Source organism: Eulemur rufifrons, chromosome 9 (genome assembly GCF_041146395.1).
Source record: "Eulemur rufifrons isolate Redbay chromosome 9, OSU_ERuf_1, whole genome shotgun sequence".
Taxonomy (NCBI): Eukaryota; Metazoa; Chordata; class Mammalia; order Primates; family Lemuridae; genus Eulemur; species Eulemur rufifrons.
Genome location: NC_090991.1, coordinates 20,173,847 through 20,200,148, shown reverse-complemented (window position 1 = coordinate 20,200,148; position 26,302 = coordinate 20,173,847). Strand labels below are relative to the sequence as shown.

General features: G+C 38.6%; 1 protein-coding gene across 1 annotated transcript in view; it reads left to right on the top strand.

Annotated features, from left to right (window-relative positions):
* Positions 1 to 26,302, top strand: part of MYO1D (myosin ID) — a 324,487-nt gene that overhangs the window by 164,421 nt on the left and 133,764 nt on the right. The window contains exons 17-19 of the mRNA XM_069482282.1: positions 14,596 to 14,819; positions 18,936 to 19,080; positions 19,606 to 19,710. Of these exons, the coding sequence (XP_069338383.1) occupies positions 14,596 to 14,819; positions 18,936 to 19,080; positions 19,606 to 19,710 (474 nt within the window). The remainder of the gene's footprint in view (positions 1 to 14,595; positions 14,820 to 18,935; positions 19,081 to 19,605; positions 19,711 to 26,302) is intronic.

The following is a 26,302-nucleotide window of genomic DNA, read 5'->3' as shown; positions in this document are numbered from 1 at the left end:
TAATCATAGCAATAATATATTATCCTGTCAATTTAATTAATTCTTTTTAACTGTTTGCATGGTGGGTTTTGGAAACGGGTACTTTAATATATGACAGTTGAAAATACAAATGGATCACAACAGCAATTCTTTTTCTAGAACTTTACCATAAATCATTTTTGTGCTTGAATTTATGTACAGTGATACTACAAAAATGTTACTGTGTTTGTAATTGCAAAAAATTAGAAAGCATCAAACATATCTGACAATAGGGGATTGATTAACTGAATTATACATGCATCTCTCTGCGTACTGGGAGGCCATTCAGAATCACATTATAGGAGGATATTTGATCACATGGGAAAATATTTCCCATTTTATGATTATTATATGATCTTAGTTTTGTATAAAAGATGATGTAAGCATAAAAGAAAAGTGAATACATTTGGCTAGATAAAATTTTTTAAAAACAACTTCTGTATGGCAGTATACCCTAAATAGGATCAAGAGATCATTGACATGCTGGGAAAAATATTTGAAACACCAATGACAAAAGGATGGTTCCCTTAATATATAAAGAGCTCATACAAATCAATAAAAAAGACAGCCCAAATTAAGTGGATAAAAGATAGAAGTACACAGTTTACAAAAAAGAATTATAAATGACACATAAAATGTAAATTTATTTTTAAAACAATGGATTCAACAATAATAGAAGTTGATTGAAAATTAATCATATCCCTATTGACATTTATTTAAAATATGTTCAGACTTAAATTGTTATATAACTAAGAAATCTCAATTTTCAAATATTGTGTTATAAAACATTTGTTTGAGAAGAGATAGATGAGGTAATAAAAATTTTCAGATTTACAGTACAAGCTGTGTTTCTGGTAGAATTTGCAATAATAAAGATAGTTACAGCTATGTGTACAGGTATAAAACCTCAACATCAGTGAGCACATTCAGTATTTCACTTTATCTAGGTTTTTCTCTAGAATATATTTCTCTGTATCACCACAGCATTATTCTAGCATGAGCTACATTTTACTCTAACCACATCTATCACTTACAGTTACAATAAACCATGCACCCAAACAATGCATTTGTATTCCTTGAGCAGCATCTTTTTTTTCTTTTTATAATTAACTTATGATCAGTAATGGTCTTCATAATTATTTGTGTTATGTACAACTTGTATAAACTTGAAAAAGTATCTGTCCTCAATGAATGTACATTCTCTTATCCTGCCATTCTCCTTTACATCAATTATAATCTAAAAAAGGAAAATGAAAAGGAGAAAGTATATTTGATGTTTACCCTAAGTAAACAGGGAGCCTTTTCCAGATTATTCCTTTCCCCACAAGGTTCTGAAATCCTCTTTTAGGAAGCATCTTCACCCAGTATCATTGTCATAGTGAGCACTGGTAACCAATGGTATGTTGAGACACAGGGTTACATTGAAGAACACTGGTCATTTCCTACAACCAGAGCCAGGCTACTAGCAAGAGCTGTGAACACAAATTGCATTTCTCTGTAGAAGCAAGGTTCATAGGGCTGAAAAATGATTGTTTCCCAAAACCAACCATTTGCAAGCAAAAACATATAAACATATGCCAAAGAAATTTACGTCACATGTTTTTCCTGCTTTTTATGATGAATTGTTAGTAAGAGAAACATATAACAGCACAGTACAAATACATGTCAAAATTAAATGCTTTTAAAATACCCATTCTTAATGTATGTTAAGTGTCTAGCACAAGGCATGGCACATAACAGTGAAACGATGTGTTCTCTCTCTTCTCTTGGGGGCAGTAATAGTCATCCGATGAAAATCAAATATAGTGGTTGTCAGTTCCATATGCACTTTGGATCAGGAAAAAAACCTTCAAAATAACATTTAAAAATTTTTACTTGGCTGGGCGCGGTGGCTCACACCTATAATCCTAGCACTCTGGGAGGCCGAGGTGGGTGGATCACTCAAGGTCAGGAGTTCGAGACCAGCCTGAGCAAGAGCAAGACCCCGTCTCTACTAAAAAAATAGAAAGAAATTATCTGGCCAACTAAAATGTATATAGAAAAAATTAGCCGGGCATGGTGGCGCATGCCTGTAGTCCCCACTACCCGGGAGGCTGAGGCAGCAGGATCGCTTAAGCCCAGGAGTTTGAGGTTGCTGTGAGCTAGGCTGATGCCACGGCACTCACTATAGCCCGGGCAACAAAGCGAGACTCTGTCTCAAAAAAAAAAATTTTTTTTTTACTCATTATCAGTAGCTGCTATGAGAGAATGCTAGTATATGTTCTTATAAATCATCTAATGTAACATGCACAGTTTACAGGTGAAGAAACCAAAGCCTACAAAATTTGCCTTCCCCGATTCTCCCGTAGTTGGTGGGAAATGCTAGCCTCTCCCTCCAAAGTAGGGCTCTTTGCACTCCACCCACACAGTGCCAGTCAGGGAGCTGTCCGTCTGAGCGGTGCTGGACTGCCTTGAAACAGCCTCACTCTCTGGAGCTCAGGAATTCAAGTTTCATTACATGGAGGTTGGCATTGTGGTGGCATTCGATCAGATCTTACTCTTTAAGGGATTAGTCGTAGTTGTTTCCCAGTTATCTCATAGACATAGTTGGTTTTTCCTAGAATATCATAGGTGTCTCCTGTCTTCCTTTGCATCCCCTAAAGAAATGGCACATGAAGCAGGCATTTAGCAAATGCTTGCAGAATGAACAAACACTGAATTCTAGGTACATCCCTAATCATTGCAGTAACATCTTATACATTGAAAAAAAAATTAAATGGCAAATAATCCAAACACCAATATTTTGTGAGGATACAAAAATTTTTTCAAGCTCATACATTGACACAAACATAACTGATGCTTGGATGGAAATCCAGTTGCCAAAAAAAATTGATAATTATTATCACTGAGCATTTAATGTGTCATTAGGCCTCTATGCAAAAGACTGAGATAATTATCAATTTTAAAGTATTACATTTTTCAAAAGCCTTTTTCATCATTAATTTTTTCTTACGCTTTTTTTGACTACGAAGTAGACTTAGCTCAGCTATCATCAATTCTGATTTTATTTTATTGCCAGATTTTTAAATCATGTTTTCTTCCTTCAAAATTGTCTCTTCAGTTATGATTTAACTCTCTTATTAAAAATGTGACTCTTGGGCCGGGCGTGGTGGCTCACGCCTGTAATCCTAGCACTCTGGGAGGCCGAGGTGGGTGGATCGTTTGAGCTCAGGAGTTCGAGACCAGCCTGAGCAAGAGCGAGACCCCATCTCTACTAAAAATAGAAAGAAATTATATGTACAGCTAAAAATATATATAGAAAAAATTAGCCGGACATGGTGGTGCGTGCCTGTAGTCCCAACTACTCGGGAGGCTGAGACAGGAGGATCCCTTGAGCTCAGGAGTTTGAGGTTTCTGTGAGCTAGGCTGACGCCATGGCACTCACTCTAGCCTGGGCAACAAAGTGAGACTCTGTCTCAAAAAAAAAAAAAAAAAAAAAGTGACTCTATGTAGCATGTTTATGTAATTCCTCACAGTGGTCAACCAGAAGTTAATGAAGAAAGCCTTACCTAACCAATAAAGAGATTTTTTTTCTTTGTAACTGAGTTAAGCCAACATTTTTGCAATATGTATATCTAATAGTTTGGCAACAAACTATGCTCTGCCTTTTGGTAAGTGCAACAGCTACAGTATAAAAACCCATTTCATCTCCGTGGCCACCTCTCTGCTCCTTATTATGATCTGAATACTAAAAACCTAATCCTATTAATTTTCAACGGAACTAAAATTATGCTGATGACATTAGAGATCACACTCAATTCAAAACTTTATAATTGGGGCTGGGCTCAGTGGCTTATGCCTGTGATCCTAGCACTTTGGAAGTCCAAGGAGGAAGGATTGCTTGAGCCCAAGAGTTTGAGGTTGCAGTGAGCTGCACTCCAGCCTGAGCAACAGAGTGATAGCACCCTGTCTCGAGGGAAAAAACAAAAAACTTTATAATTGAGAGTTGTCTACCTTTATATGAAGAATGTAGTGGGTTGTATTATATTTGAAACCAAGCTCCCTATTAATTATCTTAGCAAGTTGACATGTCTCAGAGAGAAAATTGAAAAACAAGCATTTTTGTTTTATACACCATTAGACTGCTTTAAGTGTGATACCTTTAGGAGATGGCATGATCAATTCTTGGATCCAAACCAAGCTGAGATACAGTTTTATCATTTACTGTATGATCCAGAGTATGTCACTGTCTCGGAACCTCAGCTTCCTCCTGTGTAAAATGGTCAAAACATTTGCCAGTCTGGACTATTGGAAGAATTGAGATAGCCTGCGTAAGTCCCCCAGTACAGAGCCCAGCACATGGCTGGCACTCCCTACCTTCTCTTCCCCCAATTTGCCAGATGCTACCCTAGGTTTGTTCCATAATTTTTGTTATTTATGCAGGGCCAGGACTCGGATGTAAAATTTAAGGACATGCCAAAATTATAATGAAGATATATAATATTTTCATGCAATATTTTAAAAACCCAAAATCAATGCAAAAGAAATCCATGATGAATAAATGATGAAAATTTTAAATAAAGACAGGATCAATATTATTGATTTTCTTTCTTGTTGCCTTAGGCTCCAGTATGGCCCAGCATGGCACTTTTTATATGACTCTAGAGTAGGTTAACATGAGTTAACTTAGCATCCTTTAAACACATGTTTTCAATTTTTAAAATTAGCATAGGCTAATTTACATACTTGTAAAATTGTCATCATTTTCAATTTATTATACATATCCACCAATATGCAGAAAGCACAAGTTTAATAGTCTGTAGAACAGAATTTCAATTTTTATAAAAGGTATAATGATCACTCATGCTTATGTCAAATTGTTAACAATACATTCTGCAATTGCTTTTCTCTATCCCTTAAAGATACTTTTTTCAGTTGTTTTATTTTGAAATAATTTTAGATTTACATTTAGATAAAAGTTGTAAGAATAGTATAAAGAATTCCTATATACATACCCTTTACCCAGATGCCCCAAATGTTAAAATTTTGCTGTATTTGTTGTATCATACTTCGGTTCTCTCTCTCTCTCTCTCTCTCTGTGTATGTGTATGTCTATATATGTGTACATATACAGAAACATGTCTGTATACAGATCTATTTTTGTGTGTATATACAATTGCTTTTTGAACTATTTGTTAGTAATTTACAGAAATAATGCTCCTTTATTCCTAAATACTTCTTTGTGTATTTTCTAAAAACAAGAACATTCTCTTCCATAACTATAGTGCAGTTATCAAAATCAAGAGATTAACATTGACATAATACTATTTTCTACCAGTTTACTCAGTTCAAGAAAGTGTGTCTTTTCTGAAAAATGTGTATGCCTTTTATTAGCTAGCAAAAAGGTGTGTAAAATAGCTCATTTCCCTTTCTGCTTTGACTTTTAGTTTAATTGGTTGTACACAATTGTAATAGCTTTCCATAGTCTAGAATTTCTGGTATAATTATTGCTTACTTCATTTTATGAGTAATTCTTTTATTTTGTTTTAATTCAGTGTTTTCCAAAAGGATAGAACCTGGTTCTTTATAAATTGTAGAGGAGGAAAAAACTTTTCCTCTACCTTCTTAGGTGCAGTGGCTGGGGCCTGCAAATTTAATTGACAAAAGTCAGATTAACAGGAGAATTTTACTGATGTTAATATTTTTATATGCACAGGAGCTTCATAGAAACAGAGTGAAAAACCTAGAGAAATGGTTAGATTCAGGGTCTTATATACCATTTTTACAAAGGGCAATAAAATGTGGAGATGTGACTAGATATGAGAAAAGGGATTTGGGATTCTAGGGCCGATAAATTGTGGGAAAGTGACTAGGAACTATATGGAAGGAACTAATGGAAGTTAAGGGTTATTTTATTATAGTAAGGTCTGTTTATGCAGACTCTCTCGGTGTTGGCTCCTACTGTCTGGTGATAAGAGTGTTCTTGTCCTCCTGGTACAAGGAGAGGACATCTTTCTCATGGGAAATTTATGACCTGCTTTTAGGCAGATGGGGGAAAGGCCAAGAGCTTTTCCTGCATCTGCTATTTCTCAATTGCCTTCAGCTCAAAATAATCCTCATGCCAAAGTGGCATATTTTTGGGTGACATATCCTGATCCCCTACAAATGAATAATCTGTGCACAAAGAAGTCTATAGTCAATTGTATTTTTTAAAATTCTATTAAAAAAGTTAAAATAGGTTTATTTATGTAGAAATTTTTAGAGATTTTAATGTGCATGATGAATCTCCAAAAAGGAATTATAATATGCAGCTTTTCTAAACTCATTGAAAATGGAACCCATTTGTCAGGGAGCATTTCAAAAGCCCTATGTTTCAGAATTCACTTGTAGAATTCTACAGAAATGAATGTTAGGATACACCTTTGGCTGGTCCTTTCAAATATCAGTTATTATCTGACTTTGCCAGTGATCTAGGGAACCAGTCAAAATTGATATTATTTCCAAGCAACTAAAGCAAATGTGTTCCGTGCTATTTTTTTTTTAAGGAGTTCTGTCTGTTTTCAGTGCTAGGCATAAGGGGATAAAAGTCAGTGAGTTTGTTATGCAAGGTAAAAGCCTGACCTGTCCTATTTTCTGGGAGCCACCTCGACGTTAGGTGGAGCTGGATCTGGGGGTGGAGGAGGCTGTAAGAGTCTTCGGGCAGAGCTGAAACATTGCCAGACACCTCTTTGGGTCTGCTCAAATGCTCAGACACTTGACCAAAACTCTGCTGTTCTGTATTAAAAAGCAGTTTAAAGATAGCTTTGACTTGAGAGATTTTGAAGGTGAATTACCAATTTTGTACCTCCTGTTTTAAGAAAACAAAACCAAACAAAAGAAAGCAGTCACTTCCATACAGCTCCACAGAGTGTTTACAAGATTGAGGCCTGAGACGTCCATCTGAGTTACTTAACCCATTATCTGGGGTAACTTTATTGCCATTTGTCTGCAAATAATTGCAGTTTGGGCTTTGATAGCCTTAGTTCTTCTGATTGTAATTGACAGAAAGGTTCAATTGCTTCTTGAAGTTACAGTTACAAGGAGCTTGTCAGATCATGTCATCATCATTAGTAGGCAACAACTGTATGCACTAAAGAATTGCTAGGTTAATGGATCTGGGCAAAGCCACATACAAAATGTGTGCGTTCTACATGAAGGTTCACAAGTCAACTAACTCAGCAAGTTAGTCTCCCAGACCAAGGTAAGGCAGCTCAGAAGTGGTCAGTTTTAAATTACATTCCACCAGGCACATACCACCACCACCACCACCAACAGTTAAGTTCATTAGGATGGCTTATAGTGATCAGAATCACATATGCTTATTGTGGGTCTCTCTCTCTTTTTATTTGAATGGTTTTACACTTGTTTATTGACTGAAGATTTGGTTATTTTATTGCTTCTTAGATTTCCCTTAGGTTATTAATTGTTATTAATTTATAAAACTAAGGAATTTTGTGTCAGGAATTGTGCTAAAAACCTATAAATTATATCCACTTGATCTTATTTTCTTCCTGGTACATATTAACCTGCTGTTCTGGTAAAAACATGGGCACCAGCATTTTAAAAATAGCATATCAGGTCTTTATTCATTTTGTCCCTCATGGAGATATTTGAGTGGAAGAGGAACAAGTGAGGAAGATCTCTCTTTCTTTTAATCTTCTTGGAAAACAACTCTTAGAAGGGGCCAAGGCTTTGTTAATCAATCATGAAATATCCCAAATTGGATGCAACTGTCACATTCTAGATTTGATGGAATACATGGACACCAAAGATCAATTTTATATATCTTACAATTTGCTCAGAGTTCAGTCTGGTGCCTATTATAAATAAACTCTCCTCTGCCACAACTCTTTAACAACCATAAATGGTCAGAACTCTGCCAAAATAATGATACAAGGAACTTAAGGGCAGAAATGGGAGAAAGATGCATCTATAAATTGTCCCTAGGCATGGAGGACCTGGTAAGCTGAAATCTTGAAGGATTCTGTTTGTGGAAATTAAGAGAATATCTGATTCAGAACACCATGGAATTGTGAAGTAGTGATTTGTATTGACAACAAGATGAAAAGAGCCTAATACCCATAATAACTAGAATAAAAAAGACAACACAAAACATGAAGAACTAGGAAAAAAGCTGACTTGTGTTTGATTCTGGGACTAAACTGAAGATATGTAATTGACCTACTTCTTAATAGAGCATAACCTAGAATGCTACATCTTTTGTGAAGTGTATTTTGCACTTTAATGATTGCCAGATGTTGCTTTGAAATAGCTGGCCTCTGAGGAAGTATACACTAGATGAAAAAATGGTAGAATTAAGACGGCATTATAAAACATCTGGTTAAACATGACAGTTGCGTTTCTCTCTACTCTCAAAACCACTAAAAGAGCAAGAAAGGAACACAAATTGAATAAATCCACAAGGACAAATAGAACCACAGTGGAAACAACAACAGACAAGAGGCATCAACTTAAGTTTGGAAGTAAGAGAATGAGTGGTTACTCTCCCAAGCAGGGTTGGGGGAAAAGTACCTGAAATGTAAGCGCCTGCAGATGACAAGGAAAGCAGGCAAGCCAGGTCCTCCGACCGCAGGGCTGTAGAAAGATTCAGGAATGGGAAGGACCAGGTGCCTCTGTAGGTAGGGGTGAGGGGTGGCACTGAAGGAGGGGCTGCTTAAAAAATCTGTGTGAAGATAAGTTAGGTCCCTAGGTCTCTTCCCAGACCTCACAAAGCTGGGCAATGACCTCAGTCTTATTCTGAAAGATGGCAAGAAGTTTACTGACTGAAGAAATTGAACAAGAGAAGCTCTGGGCTTGCAGACAGCAGGCTCAGTGGAGGAGAGGGGTCTGGTACCATATTGAAACCACAGATACTAAGTGAAAGTGTAGATACTGAAGGGTAAGATCCCCCAAATTCCTCTTCACTCTGAAAATCTTTGGCAGCAAAGAGAAAAAAGCACTTTATGATCCTGACATTCTGGGATCCCCCGTAGATGGATGGGTACCCCCTGAATCACCCTGTAGTGAAGTCCACCGTCATCCATAAAGCACATACACAGAGCTTCCAAGGGTTTGTTCACTCCTCAGTGTGAGTAGATGGCCAAGAGTCCCCAGACATTTGAGGAAGGCAGGCCTCAGGCATGAAAGGCCAAGACCAAGACAAACAGGAGAAGATGGAATTTAGGGATGACAGGAGCAATATAAGAAGCAGTATAAAACATAAAACCGTAAGTCATAGACTCAGAGGGGAAGGATGAGATGTTGTATTCGTAAAAATAAGAGCAACACGCTTTCAAAAGTAATATTCCAAAAACAAGGATGAGCTCTTAAAGATGGAAAACATGACAACTGAAGTGGAAGGTTCTGTATCAGGTTTGAAAGATGAAGTTATAATAAATAGGTTCATTCAGCCAACAACTATTATTGAGTGGCTACTGTGTCCTTGGCATTCTTCTAGACAGTGGAGCTATATCAGTGAGCAAAAGAGATGAAGATCCCCAGCCTAGTAGACCTTAAGTTCTAGTGAGGGAGAGCCTAAATCATACTATGATATATAAATTACATGGTATGTTGGAAGGTGTTGAGTGCTGGAGGAAAGAGAAAAAATAGAGCATGGTAAGGAGACTCGAGAGTGCTGGGGCGGGGAGAGTGGAGACAAGTTGAACTTTTAAATAGGATGATCTATTTAGGGCTGGTCTCATTGAGAAGGTAACAATTGAGCAAGGATGTGGAGAGTGTGAGGGAGTTAGTCATGTGATATCCGGGGGAAGATTATTCCAGGCAGTGGGAACAGCTAGCACTAAAGCCCCAAGACAAGAGTGTGCCTGGCCTGCGGAGGGTATAGCAGGGAGGCCAGTGTGGCTGGAGTGAGCAAGGGAGAGAGCAGTACCAGGCCACGTGGAGCTGCGTAGGACATTGTAAGGACTTTGGCTTTTACTCTAAGGGAAATGGAGAGCAGAGAAGTGACACGATCTAACTTTGGTCTTAAAAGGGTCACTCTGGCTGCCACCTCCATAACAAGGGTGTGTGCAGTGTTGCTCCAGTGTTCTCTGCTTGTACCTCAGTTATTCCCTCTGAGCCGGCCTCAGAAATGGTTGTCTGCCCTCTCCTCTGTCACTCTACTCTCTGCCATATGTCCTCTGCTGACTTCACCTCGCAGGCTTCGGCATGTGTCCAACTCCCGCTCCTCTTGCATCCTATCCTAAAGCATGTAATGTTTGGCTGGTTCCGCTTTTAGTGTTAGCATTGTTTTAACTAGGGCCCCTTTTGGCTCCCTTGTTTGTTGAACCTTTCAGGCATATGCAAATAAGTATTAAGCATTTGTTTTTTAATATAACATTTAATTTTCTGCTTTCTGAAGCTCTATCATCAGGCAAAGTCCTCTACAGAGGTGAGCTTTATATAGCTCTTGAAAAACCCAACAGTTTAAGCTGCTTTAAACTAAGAGGGAAAATGAAAAATATCTGTCTTATATGTTATATTCCAACCTGCAGACCCTTGGTGGGAAAATCAACCAACAATCCTTCCCCCACACACAAACATTTACAGAAGCCTATCTATTTAAACCCAAGATGCTTAGATTATAAGAAAAAAATACATGAATCATTTTTCCCATAGAGTCATTTCCTCTGTAGTTTTCAATGCTGCTTTTTCTCTGATGTTAAAAAATAAAGCCTAAGGGACTTCTGATAAAGTTGATGATATAACTGTAAACTCACAAAATTTATTTCCCCCAAATTGTGTGAGATTAACAAATACCAAATGTAAAAATAACAAAGAACATGCCATCAACCCTGAAACCAAGAAAGGATTCCAACTTCATACTATAAACTTTGAGAAGTGTCATCCAGAAGAAGAAAAATTGGACCAAATTGAAAGAAGATGCTAAAAATTGATATATTCTTCAAAGAGAAGAATGGAACATGGAAAAGTATAAGGAGGGAATTCTGAAAAGTCTCACTGCTTTTGAAGATGCTGCGTTAAATATAAAGGTACACCAGAGGGAAGGCTGAGTACCCCTACCTGCGCTGGGACCCTTCCTTCCATCAAGAAGACTTTTCTTTCCCCCCAGGCAAGAAGAGTCAGCAAGGTTGCCATCTTCCTGCCTCTGACATCTCAGTAGGTAGGCAAGGAATGAGGGAAGCATCTGCAAACAATGATTATTACAGCTGAACCAAGGAAAAACTCCATGAGACATGGACAAAGAATATTTGGCCCTGTATCAAGCCAAAAGCCCAGATACACTGCAGACTTGATGAAGCAAACCTCTGATGCATGTATTTCTTTAGAATTAAGGAAAGACCTCAAGGGCAGTTACCCAAAGCTCCGGCTCTCTCTCCGCTCCTGTTGGACAGCTGAAAGGCTGGACAAGGCATATAAACCATGGACATCCAGTCTATATTATGGGTGGAAGAATAAAATAATACCAAGTCAAGCACAGTTTTGGGGCAGAACGGCAGGCTGAGAAAGGACGGCTCACGTTCACTGGAGTTTCCAGGGCACACTGACGTGTAACTGAGGCAAAAGATCTGCACATCCAAAAAAGAAAGTAGCACAGCCTACTACAGACAAATAAGGGATAGACTTTCAAATGGTCCTAACAGCCCATGCAAATTGAGCACCGGCTAGTCACTAGGCACTATTTTAAGTGTTTTGTGTGTATTAATTCCCTTAATCCTCACAACAATAATGGGGATTATCATCTCCATTTTACAGTTAAGAAAACTAAGGCATGGAAGAATTAAGAAGCTTGCCCAAGTTTACCCAGCTCTTAAGAGTGAGTCCAGGATTTGAACACGGCCATCTGGGTCCAGAGCCTGTTCTCAACTCAACTCTGCTCCTGTACCCCAAGAAACAGCACTTTAGGCAACTGCTTTGTACGCTGAAGGAAATGTAAGAGAAGAGAAATTTACTGACCATGCACTTTTTCTTGAAAGCTACTAGAAGGGAAATTTTAAAAAATAACAAGAAAAAGAAAGATATAAGCTCAGAAATCAGGGATCCAACATGAAAGAGTAGTTTTAAAAGTCTGTCCAGGGGACCTAAAGAGCGTAGGGATACAGGGAATATCAAAGAAAAGGTTCAGTTAATGTGTTTGATGGTTAGAAAAATTGTTGCTGATCATTAATGGGTCTGTAAGAGCATTTGGCAAAAATGAGCCATAAGTATATAGTAAATAAAGCAAAGTTTAAAACAGTTACTACAGGTAAAAACAAATGTACATGATAAAGGAAGAACAGTCATACCCTTTAGCTCAGTTATGAACCAAATTTGTGTAATATGTAATGCAATATATACGTATACCTATTTACCCAATATTTAAAATAGTTAATATATGTAATAATATAAACATTATCAATTTAAAATTCTTAATGTAACTGTTATTGGGATGATAGAGGAGAAGAAAGAATGATGGTGAGAGAGCTGTTTCTAGCTTCTGTAATTTGGATGGTGTCTAGAAGAATCGATCAAGAAGTAATAGTATATGTGATTATTCATAAATATGGCAGTAAATACCAGAAGAATCATCTAAATTAGATTGTGGGAAAGGAGACTGCAAGGTGGGGAGGTGGGTTTAGGTGGGTGAGAAGAAGGGTTACTGTCTTTTATTATAAGCATTTTTGTATATATTTGATTTTTTCAACTATTAAAAACCTAAATTAACCAACACAGATGAAATTCTAAAGGTCGTCACAAAAACTACCCCTTAAAAGGCACTTACATATGTAAAATGTTTTTTTTCAAATTACTAAAGAATCTAACCAGAAACATTTTAATGAAAAGCTCTATAAAACATTTCTTGAAAATTAAAGATTGATTTTCTATTTCTAATAGATGTGGCTCCAGGGAGTCTTAAATTCCTTCTTCTTAAAAAAGAAAAAAAGCAACAAACAGTATGAAACTTTAAAAATATGTTTTGTCTAAGAAATTGAATCATATACTTCCACCCTCTAATTGTATTCTTTTGGTTTTTCAAGATACTAAAGAAGGGACCTTTAATTTAGCACTTGGATGGAGGCGTAACAAAGCCATCTGTACAGTGGATTTGGCTACAAGGAGGAGAGCCATTTTGACTAAAAAAGGTTTCTGTACTGACGCCACGTGAGACAGAGTTAGTTTTCATTGCCTCATTGTCTTTAAATATTCTATTTATACGCAAACTCTAGATTGCCATCCCAAATTCCTTCTATGTCATGTTTCCCTTATATCTTATGGTTTTTCTGGACCCGTTGGGATCCCTTAATGACCTCCTCACACGTGATATGCAAACAAATCTATCTCTATTGTGCAGTGGGCTGAAAAGGGAGAGCATTGCTACCACGTGGGGCCAGTTTAGGAGTCTGCATGACGACAAACCTAAAACAACTGAATAAAAGAGGTGTTGCACAAGTTTTTCTGAGAGATACTGGTGGGCACAGACGGGGATTTGAGAAGAAATAAAGGAAACCTGAGGGAGTCTGGGGAAACCGTACTGTGGGCTTTGAACTAGAGGTTGAAAATCTTGGCCCTGAAAGGCCAGAGACTAGGGAGGGAAACAATACAGTCAACCTAAGAATCGGAAGGGTTATTTAAGGAGCAGCAGTAACTGTCGACAGTACACGATGAGGATGTGTACAGGAGTTTATCAAAGAAAGCAATTAGAGTCACCTGGGGTCTTGGAGACTCTGGTAGCAGAAAGGAAAAGAAAGGGGTTTATACTGAAAAGATTGTGAAAGCAGTAAATTCAGTGATAGAAAGGAGATATAAGGGAAGAGCCAGTGGTTAATTGAAGATTATATCAACTTTGTTTTTGCTTGAGAAGTTGAGAAATATGGGTACTTGGACAAAGGATCCTGACAAATCCATAGGTATCTCTGACTTCATCATGCTTGGATGAGTTGGCATTGAGACATGTATATATTATGTGTATCATATATGTGTAATCTATGATTTCTGAGCACTGAAAAACATTTAACAAAGAGTCACATGGTATTAGTACATAATCTATTTTACCATTTCCTCAGGAATACATCTAAGTTATTCAGAGTTTACACAGCACTGGGCGGTGGGGGTGTGCACAGGCTGTGTGTAAATCAGTTTGTAAATCCAAAGTGGCATGACACTAGTGTGGCCAGTGTGTATAATCTGTGTAAAGCTGGGTTTCACAAGAGAACTAGAGATACTTACGACATTTGGTTCTGACTCATCCTGCTTCCCTTCAACATTCCTGAAATATTTATCCAAAGATATCTGCATTTTGGCTTTCTTCTTTCCACGACAATAAAGATAAAGCAGGACTCAGCTTCAAACCCAGCACACCCTTGACTGTAGAATAATGAACAGCTGGATAGCTGAAACAAAAGGACCAATGTGACTCCCAACACCATCTATTGGTGGCAAGTAAAATTGCCATGCTTTGGCTCTGGCTGATTTTGTGCACACATGCAAGTTGACTGGTTGAGTTTATGGACACATGCAAGTTGACTGGTTGTTTATAAGTAGAGATGCTTCTGTAATGTCAAAGTCATCTACAACTCGGCCAGCCAGCAATGTTCTCCTTTTCCTTTCTCTATTGTGCAGGTGTGGCGGGGCACCCTGGCCCGCATGCGGTACAAGAGAACCAAGGCAGCTCTGACAATAATCAGGTACTACCGGCGCTACAAAGTGAAGTCATACATCCACGAGGTAGCCAGGCGCTTCCACGGGGTCAAGACCATGAGAGACTACGGCAAGCATGTGAAGTGGCCAACCCCTCCTAAGGTTCTTCGCCGTTTCGAGGAGGCCCTACAGGCGATTTTTAATAGGTAAGAACTTGTTGCTATGTGCTGCATCCATTTATGGCAGCACAATTAATATTATATAAAGTCACAAATCTGAGACCATGATTTTGGCTCAGCTATTTACTGTTATGACATTTACCTTTACCTAACATCTTCAGTTTTGTAGATTTTGCTTTCCAAGGGCATCTGCTCACCTCTCAAAATAGTGTAACTGTCAATTTATTTTTCCTGTAGCAGTTGACAGTATGCCACAACCCCTGGATCCAAGCCATATTTAAGATAAGCTACTGGCATGCCATCTCCGCTTTCTTTCATTAGCAAAAAATAAAATCACCACACATAACTCAAACTAGAAAATCCATTAATCCTTTCAGAGCAGTGCTTCTCAATCCTGCTGCACCTCAGAATATCAGGGGCTTGTGAAACATGCCCAGGCCCTACCTCCAAGGGTCCTGTCTCATGGAGTGGGGGCTGGGGCCAGGCAGAGATCCTTTTTAAAGTTTCCCACATGGTTTTAAAGCGCAGCCAAAGGGGAGAACAACTATTTTAGAGCAAGCTATCTTTTTAATAAATGAACACCCATGTAAAATTTGTTCCCTTTCCAACTGATCAATTTTTTATAACCTACCCTGGATGTGAGTATGTAGTTATTCCTAAGTCCTTTCTTCTCATTTTTTGAGCTTATTTGTTGCTGGTATGTACTAGATACATTTAGCTCTGTCTTAGATATAGCCATCTAGTCACATAAACTCAACTACTAGTTCTGAAATGCAGTCATTTGGTGCCATGGTACTCCATAAAGAACACTGTGAACTGGTTGAAGTGCTGAATATAACAGAACTAATGTATAATTCTGTGCTAAATCAGATTTTGTCTTCCTTAGATTTTGCTCCATATAGAATCGGTCAAAAGATAAGGCAAAATGCATGGAAGAAAAACTCTTTAATGTGTTATCTCATTTGCTTTTTAAAAAAATAAGAAATAATTGCTCACAAAAAGAAAAAAACTCAAACAGTAAAGAATGATTGAAAGCAAAGTACCTCAACCATCAATTCTCAGATATGATACAATAAATATTAGTTTTCAATCATGGCAGGCTTTTTACACAGTCACATATCATTTGGGCATTTTTTACACAAGCAGGATTGTATGTGTGGTTATATGATTTACTTAAAAATAAGTCTTGGGGACCTGTCCATGCCAGTAAAGATGAACATAAGATTTTTAATGGCTGCAGAAGATTGTTTTTTTAGTCCTTTGATGTTTTATTCATATTTGTAGCCTAGAATTGATTAATTTGTATAAAATTAAATTTACTCATTCAGCAAATATTTATTGAATGCCTGTTGTGTTGCAGGCCCTGACCTAGGTTCCAAGGATATGGTGACAAACAAGAAAAACAGACAATGGCATTTGAAAATAGTGTGTCTGCTCGGTCTGTTGTGTGTACACACACACATGCATGCGTATGCGTGCACACACACACTCTGAATGAATCTTGCCGGTCGCGTTCATCTAGTTCAGGGGTCAGCAAACTTTTTCTGAAAGGGCCAAGTAGTAAATATTTTAGGCTTTGAGGTCTATATTCTATGTTTTGTTTTGGTTTTGTTAAACATATAAAAATGTAAAAATTATTCTTAGCTCATGGGCAGAACAAAAAACAGACCCTGATCCAGATTTGGCACAGGCTGTAGTTTACCAACCCCTGGTCTAGTCACTCTCTGGAATTTTTTGATCTGTGGAATACAGAGAGAAATGCATTAAAGAACTGCACCGTGATTGTAGGGTTCTTATGTTTGTTTTTCTAAAATCTCAGTGTACATCTAATCATGTTTAAGATCATTGCTTTTCCTCACAGTAATTCTTTGTAATTGAGCCTTCTTCGTGCCCAGCTTTGTCCTCTTTTCATGTCACTGAGGCTGGTGATTTTTATGGCTGCAGCTGTTGTTAGCTATATGTATTTATAGATGGCGGTTTGCTTGATCAGGACGGGAAGGCTGGGTGGCTCCCTCCATGGTTGTGCGGGTCAAGGCCCAGATCCCCCCACGTGCCTCTGTGGGCGTCTGGAGTCAGTCAGGGGTGGACTTTGTCCTGGGCCACTGTGGGCAGTGAAGAAGGGCGAGGCTGAACAGGCACAGAGACTGGAGATAGACCAGGAGACAGAGCAGAGATGTCTCCCCACCAGTAATGAAATGTGGAGCTCAAGGGCTAAAGTTGGGGCAGTTGCTTAGCAAGCCACTGTCATAAGGCCCACCTGTCACCAGTGTCCTTGGCTTTGACAACCAATTGCGCTAAACCTGTCATTTGTCCAGCCTCTTCTGGAATGATCTTAGGATGGTCTGTCTCACTGGAGCGTTGGTTGGCCATAGAAAGTAGAGGAGAGGGTCTCACTGCTCTGTTGAGCCCTTGCTATTTCATGGCTGTTGCTTCGGCAGCCTGCTATCTCAGACCCTATCTGCCATGGCAGATGTCCTGCCTCACCGTGGCCAGCCATTCCACAATCGGGGAACTGGCACAGCTCCCACCTTGAAGTCCTGAACCTCCTGCCCTTGCTACTGGCTTCTGCTGCCTCAGGCTTTAGGATTCTCTGGGCTTTGTCAGAAAAATCACCAATGCCCAGGGCTTCCTCCTCTCCTTCCACTGAGTGGATTGCTCTGCCCTGAGCCACTAGTCCATCAGCCCGATCCCATCTGCTTCATGTCTTCCTAAAATACTTCACACCTTCCAGTTTATTGACATCATTCCCATTTTCTGGGGGTGGTATAGATTTTTCCTTATTTTTATGTTTATTTATTTCAGTGGAAATTTTCAATTTAGTTAAATCTTGTTCTAGTATTCCGTGGGAACATAGTTTGAGAACTATGGGCCTTGAATATTCATCTGATTAAAAGGAAGTTCTCAGTTTGCTTCTAACCTCCCTGATTCAAGCTCCTGTGGCAGAAAAGAGGATATAAGTATCACCTAGGGCTAGGATGCTGCTAAGAGCATAAAAAACTTATACCTGTTTTTCTCAATCAGGAATAGGTTATTTTGGGTTTATGCTTTCAGTTGCCTTGCCAAAAAATCTTGGAGTCATCCTTAAATCCTCCCTGGCTTCTTCATCTAACCCATCAGCAAATCCTGTTGGCTCTTCCTTTAGAGCATATCCAGAACCAACTCTTACCTCCACCTCTACCACCACCTTCCTGATTGAAGCCACCTCCCTCTAGCATGTGCATTACAGAGCCAGCCTCCAAATAGGTCTTCCTGTTCCTGGCCTACAGCAGTCATCATGATCCTTGTAAAGCACGGGAGGTCAGGTCACATCCCTTCTTTGTTCAAAATCTTCCCATGGCTTCTCTCTCATCTCATTAGGAGTAAAGGCCAGAGTGCTGATAATGGCCTCATGGCTCTCTTCCTCAGACCTCTCCTCCTGATGCTCTCCCCTCCTCACACTGCTCCTCTAACACACCAAGCAAGCTCACATCCCAGAGCCTTTGCACCTGCTGTGCTCGCTGCCTAGAACACTGTTGCTCGGATCTCCATATGACCAGCCCCCTCACTTCCTGTGGTCTCTGCTCATCTGTCCTTATTGGTGGTGCCCACCAGGACCACCCTGCAGAAACCACACTTGCTCCCTGTTCCTTTCCTCTGCTGCTCTCCCCACCCTCCTTTCCTTTTCTCATTTCCCCCATAACACACATCACCATTATACAGTCTGTGTATCTACCCATTGTGTATTTATTGCCTGTCACTCCTCTCTAGAATACAAGCACCTGGCAGAAAGGGCCTTTGTCTGTTTTGCTTATTGCTGTCCTCCTGGAGTTTAGCAGGTGCCTAGAAAACATTAGTTGAATGAATGAATGATGAATTCAAATTTTCTGTGTCCTAAATATAAATATTATGAGAAGCCATATATCACCACGTTTGAGTTGCTTTCAAAACACACAAACAACAAAGCAAGTTTTAGAAAATATCTATCTACATAAAACAATGTGTATTTTAACAACATCTGTATATTTGAGGTCATTTTACCTTTTTATTTAGTGCAACATGCACGTACTTTGGTTTCATTCTACTATAATGGCAGCTTCAGTTATGTTTAGGAATGAATGAGATTGCATTTCTAAAGTCTAATACATTTTGTTTATTTACTTGTAGATGGAGAGCATCCCTGCTCATCAAGAGCATTTCTGCTTCAGACCTGCCCCAGGTCAGGGCAAAGGTTGCCGCCATGGAAATGTTGAAGGGTCAAAGGGCTGACCTTGGGCTCCAGAGAGCCTGGGAGGGCAACTACCTTGCTTCGGTAAGTCCAAGAGAACAAAGTGGAATCTATTCCCGCTTCCTTTGGAAAGGGAAGAATTTTTCTTCAAGAATTTGCAGAAAGAATAAAACACCTTTCAAAACTAAATATCTGTGAGAGATACTAAATTAAAAGATCTCATTGCTTCTAAGTGTATGGCATTTAATGTTTTCCTCATTTTTAAAAGGGTTCTCTGTATTATATCCACATGTGTTAGGTACACTCTATTAACCTGGCCTTTTACCATTTAAACCTTCCCTTGTGTAATTCAGCAACTATTTTTAATTACCACCTTTATAGTTCTTCCCAGAGCTACATTTCATCCTCTCTTCCATTCTCTATTTTTAAAATTTTATAGGACCTTTGATGTGATAACAACCATTTAGTAGCTTACTATCTGGAGTGAGGAGATAAAAAGTACATGTGTGAAACTATATAAGGATAGTTATAAAGCAATATGCTAAGAGATTGCCTGTTTATCTAAAATGCAAAGCATACTCATTTTAACTTGTTTCCTTTTTCTTTCAGAAGCCAGATACACCTCAGACCTCAGGCACTTTTGTCCCTGTTGCTAATGAACTGAAACGAAAGGACAAATACATGAATGTCCTCTTTTCCTGTCATGTCCGTAAGGTAAGGCAAGCTTGAAACTATTCGTCTTGGAAAGAAAAGGCTGACTTAGGGGTGGAGGTAAGAAGCAGGTTTTAAAAAAAAAAGACTAACTCAGATGAAACTCACTTAAGTATGCCTATAATAAAATATAACAGTAGCTACATACCTAGCTATATCAGCAGGGAGCTATACTTGTCTGTGCCAAAGCATTGTTGGAATGGTTTAGATGATAATTTTAGAGTTAGGCTATTAAGCCTTCCTAAGGGAAACAAATATTATTTAATAAACATTTCTTTTTAAAACAAGATGGGGGGACCTCCTTGAGGCCAGGGATTTATATTTTACTGCATGTGTATCTTTCATAACATCTACAGATCTGCTTTGTATTTAGTGATCATTTAGTACTTTTTATACGTGTATCATTACTGTATTTTTTAAAGAATACAGTTGAGGGGAAGAAGAACATAGTTTGTAAAAGAACTATAAGACATTTTGAGATTTGGAAGGTGCAGGGAAAGTTACATACTATGAATCCATTTGCCTGTCTGAAGCAGGATGTATAGATTGTGATTTACCTGGAGGTGATTGCAGTCGGGCCAGTGGGAATGTGGAAGTTGGGAAGTGGAAGGCAAGGGACACAGTAGATTTTTTAAAACCTTAAAATACTCATTTAGAAGAAATTGAAATTATTGTAAAATTATCCAAATAAATTTTTAAATATTTAATGAAATGGCAAATTTAAGAAAAAAATACTGCCTTGGTTGACCCAAGAAGAGATATTGACATAAATATGACAGTATCCAAAGGAAGAATTAAGAAAATTGTTCAAGAATTACCTTGTAACAAAGGTCCAAGTTTAGGTAGCTTTACAGATGCTTCATTTCAAATCTTTTTTTTAAAAAAAATACATAATGACAGTATTATTCTGATCAAAATAATGAAATATTTTTCAACTATAAATCTGGCAGACTTTGAAGTGTTGACCAATGTTTGTGAGGATTTAAGGCAACACTACTAGTAGGAGTATAAGATACAATCCTTTTGAATGGACAATTTGGCAATATCAAAATGTAAAGTGTCCATACTATTTAATCTAGGAATTCTACAACTCAGATTTACCCTAAAAATATATTTCACAGATATCCAAAGATATATATGTGTACAGGTTTGTACATTGTAACAACCAAAAAACTGGAAATTGTAAATATGAATCAGTAAGTAATTGGATTAATAAATTATGTACACAATAGAATGAATGTGAAAAGGATGTACCGTGGGGAGGAGGGCCAAATGTAAAACAATAGTTTTCAAGACAGTGGACATCAGGGAAAGGCAGTCATTCCTGAATATGAGAAAATGAGGTGAGCCTTACAATTAGCTTTCTTCCTAGAGAGGCTTTCCAGTCCATGCCAGGAGCAAGGGGAAGCCAAGGGAGGGCCCAGTAGACTCTCTGTTGAAAAGACAAAGCTGACAGCTGGGAGAAACCAAGGCAGCTAGAGTTCACAGAGTAGAAACCAGAGAAGAGAAAGTGGTACCATGAGAAAAGCCCAGAGATCTTTAGAGGGTCCACTTCAAATATTTAGCTACGTACCGATCAGCACGTGCATTTGAGAAAATGACTCAAAGCTAGGAAAGAACAATCCAAAGGGGATTAGAAATAACAATTCCCACTACTCACACAGGGTTGCAAATAGTGCCTGTTCCCACCAGCCAGACTGGAAAGCCTGGTGATTCATGAGGCATTGGGTAGAGAGTACTGACGAGGGTCTTGCCTCAGTAGGGGGGAATAATTAGCCCTTGACTAAACACTGCTCTGATCCTACCCAATAAATCTAAAAAGCACAACCAGAGAGAATTAAACTATTTCTAAGTCACCTAACAGCATCCCAGAACCACACTCAAAAATATTTATAGAAATATAAAAATACCCAGCACCTAGAGGGTAGAAGTCAGAATGCATGGCATCTAATCAAAAATTACCAGAAAGGCTGGGCACAATGGCTTGCACCTGTAATCCCAGCAGTTTGGGAGGCCGAGGCAGGAGGATCACATAAGGCCAGGAGTTCAAGACCAGCCTGGGCAACATAGCAAGACTCCGTCTCTACAGAAAACAGAGATACTAGCCAGCCTCAGGAGGCTGAGGCAGGAGGATCTCTTGAGCCCAGGAGTTTGAGGTTGCAGTGAGCTATGATCACACTGCTGCACTCCAGCCTAAGCAACAGAGTGGGACCCCTTCTCTAAAAAAAAAAAAGAAAGAAAGAAAGAAAAGAAAAGAAACTACGAGACACACAAAACAACAGGAGACTACAACCTATAATGAGCAGAAAAATCAATCATTCAAACTGACCCAGAACTGACCCAGATTATGGAATTAACAGACAAGGTCATTAAAACAATTATTGTAATCGTATTCCATATCTTCAAAAAGCTAGGGGAAAGATTGAACATGTTAAATAAACACATGGGAGATTTAGAAATGACCTGCATGAACTTATAAAGATGAAAATCACAATGAGAGAAAAAATACACTCAATGGGATTAACAGCAGATTAAAGTTTGCAGAAGAAGAGTAGTAAATTTGAAGATACAGCAATAAAACTACTCGGAATTAAACACAAAGAGAGAAAAAAAGACTCAAAACAAAACAAAGCATGAGGAAGCTGTCAGACAGCTTCATGTGGCCTAATACAAATACAGTTAGAGTCCCCGAGGGAGAGGAGAGAGGGGAGAAATAAAAAATATTTTTAAAAAATAATGACTGACAATGCCCCAAATTTGACGAGATGTTAAATGCACAGATCCAAGAAGCTCAACATACCCCAAGCAAAAGAAACATGAAGTAAACTGTACTAAGGCACATTGTTATCAAATTGCTCAGTACCAGTAACAAAGAGAAACACACAGAGGAACAAAGAGGAGTATAGTATGCATCAGTTTCTTGTCAGAAACAATGTAAGTGAGAAGACAGTGGAGCAAAATCTTTCAAGTACTGGGGGGAAAAACTGTCAGCCTAGAATTCTATACTCGGCAAATACCTCTTTCAAAAACCAAAACGAAATAAAGACTTTTTCAGACATACCTGAAGAGGTGCACTATAAGAAATGTTAAAGGAAGTCATTGAGGCAGAAGAAAACTTATACCATGTGAAAACATAGACATACACCAAAGAATGAAAAGCAAGGGGAATACATAGATAAATACATATTTTTCCTTATTATTTAAATCTCTTTAAAAGATAATTGGCTGTATACCAATGTTTATAGCAGCATTATTCACGATAATCAAAAAGCAAAAACAAATATCCATTGATGATTGAATGAATAAAGAAAATATTGTATATCCATACTGTGAATGAAAAGGCCATAAAAAGGAATTAAATACATGGTGCAGTAGGAATGAACCTTTATGATACTATGCTAAGTGAAATAACCAGACACAAAAGGACAAATACTGTGTGATTTCATGTACTTGAGGTATCTAGAATGGTCAGATACATAGAGACAGAAGGTATTATAGTACTGTGGTTACCAGGGATGGGGAAAAGGGGGAAATGTGGAGTTATTATTTAATGGGTACAAAGTTTCAGTTTCGGATGATGAAAAGTTCTAGATATGGATAATGGTGATGGTTGCACAACAATGTGAATGTACTTAATACCACAGAAGTATTGAATGTGCACTTAAAAATTATTAAAATGGTAAATGTTGTTATGTATCTTTTACCAGAATTTTAAAAATAGGGGGGAAAAAAACCACAATTGGCTGCTGAAAAATAATAATAATGTACTATAGGGTTTATAATGTATATAGAAGTAAAATGTATAACAATAGCACAAAAATGGGAAAATGGAAATATACCGTTATAAGGTTTTAGATTAATACTATACATGAAGTGGTATAATATCAGTAGACTGTGATATATTAAAATTGTATCCTATGAACCTTAGAAGAACCACTGAAATAACAAAACAAGGAGTTAATAACTAATAAGTCAAAAAAGGAGATAAAATAAAATGGAATCAGCCAGGCGTGCTGGCTCACACCTGTAATCCTAGCACTCTGGGACGCTGAGTTGGGGGGATTGCTTGAGCTCAGGAGTTGCATGAGCAAGAGTGAGACCCCATTTCTACTAAAAACAGGAAAAATTAGCTGGGCATCATGAGACACACTTGTAGTCTCAGCTACTCGAGAGGCTGAAATAGGAGGATCACTTGAGCCCAGGTGTCCGAGGTTGCAGTGAGCTACGATGATGCCACTGCACTCTTCCCCAGGCAATAGAGCAAGACTCTGTCTCAAAACAAGGTGAAATAAAATAAAATGGAATCATAAAAAAAAAAAGCTCAATGCAAAAGAAGGCAGAAAATGTATAGTTGTTCAAGCTTTTAAGATATGTTCTATATACATCTCCATTAAGCAATAAGAGAATTTTTTTTTTTTTTTGAGACAGAGTCTCACTCTGTTGCCCGGGCTAGAGTGAGTGCCGTGGCGTCAGTCTAGCTCACAGCAACCTCAGACTCCTGGACTTAAGCGATCCTACTGCCTCAGCCTCCCGAGTAGCTGGGACTACAGGCATGCGCCACCATGCCCGGCTAATTTTTTGTATATATATATTTTAGTTGTCCATATAATTTCTTTCTATTTTTAGTAGAGACGGGGTCTCACTCTTGCTCAGGCTGGTCTCGAACTCCTGACCTCGAGCGATCCACCCGCCTCGGCCTCCCAGAGTGCTAGGATTACAGGCGTGAGCCACCGCGCCCGGCCAAGAGAATTTTTTAAAATGTGGGAAAGGGGATAAAGAACAAATTGGAATAATAGAAAACAAATTGAAAAATGACGGATTTAAACCTAACCATATGGATAATCACACTAAATGTCAGTGGTCTAAACACCACAATTTCAAGGCAAAGATTGTGGCTTCTTGGCATGTGGATGCCTGCACCAACCCAAAAGCTCTCCAAACCCCATAGTTTAGGGTGTATGGAGGTTTTTTACGTAGGCATGGTTTATGAAATCATTGGCTATTGGCAATTAACTTAATCTCCAGCCTTTCTCCCCTCCGTAGAGATGAGCGGGTGGGGCTGAAAGTTCCGACTCTCTAATCATGCCTTGGTCTTCCTAGCAACCAGCCCCGATCCTGAAACTATCTAGGAAGCCCCAGTCACCAGTCATCTCATTAGCAGTAAGAAGCTCTCATGTCAGGAACCTGGGACTAAGACTAAACATTATAACAAAAGATGATCCTGTCACCCCTATCATAAAATCACAAGAGTTTTGAGAGCTCTGTGTCAGGAACCAGGACACAGACCAAATATGTATTTCTTATTATATCATAGTTAGTGTTTGGATGTTACAAGGAAGAAGAGTCCAACTCAATATAATACAGGCTTTTTAACAAAATAGAGAGCAGCAAGTTTTAAAGTTAGAATGAAATCAATGTCATCAAGAAAAGATGACTGGCAGTATCTTGGGATGGTTACTAAACTCTAGAGTTTAGTTCTGAACTCTAAAGTCCAAAAACTCGAGTGTACCCTAGAGTTGATCAGACAATCAAGAAAAGACTTTTGCTAACCAGATTCACACACAAACAAATGTATAAGCCCTCATGCCAGTTTGTGAATATAACAAAGGAACGTACCATTTCAGTGAGTTCTCAAATCCTCTATCTAGCATACCCCCTTTCTATTATTAAGATATCTGGAAAGTCAAATTAGTAAGTAGAACAATTGAACAAAGAAAATTGAATGGTTTTAAGAATCAAGTCATTGGGCGGGTGCAGTGGCTCACGCCTGTAATCCTAGCACTCTGGGAGGCCAAGGTGGGTGGATCATTTGAGCTCAGGAGTTTGAGACCAGCATGAGCAAGAGCGAGAGCCCGTCTCTACTAAAAATAGAAGGAAATTAGCTGGACAACTAAAAATATATAGAAAAAAATTAGCCAGGCATGGTGGTGCATGCCTATAGTCCCAGCTACTTGGAAGGCTGAGGCAGGAGGATCACTTGAGCCCAGGAGTTTGAGATTGCTGTGAGCTAGGCTGACACCATGGCACTCTAGCCCAGGCAACAAAGTGAGACTCTGTCTCAAAAAAAAAAAAAAAAAAAAAAAAGGAATCAAGTCATCTCCTGCAGAAAAGTCTAGTATCTCTATCTTTCTGGCAATGACAACTCAATGTCCTAGAGAGAGCATGTCTCTCCCTGCGTCCTGCTGGATTAAAACCTGAAACGTTCATGCTCCTGTATTTCTAAATTCAATGCAATCTACTCTTTCCTCATACCTAAATAATGTCTTGTTTAGCTTAAATAATGTCTTCTTTAGAAACCTTTCATTGCCAAGGATGCATTTGATAAGATTTCAGAAAAGCCCTCTGCTTTATGCTTGATTCTTTTTGAAACAGCCACTTTCCATTAACCAACCACAGCTATAAAACATCCTTTAAGGTGGAAGACTTCTGCAAGTAACTAATCTCACCCATAATGGTCTGGCTCTCCAAGGACACTTTATCTGTGGTCCCCTGTGGTACTGACTAAACCTCTAAACAGATCACTTGAAGCGTGTAGGGAAAAACAAGACAGTATGGATTTTTTCTTTGGTCGAAGATTTTAGCTTTGGATAATAGA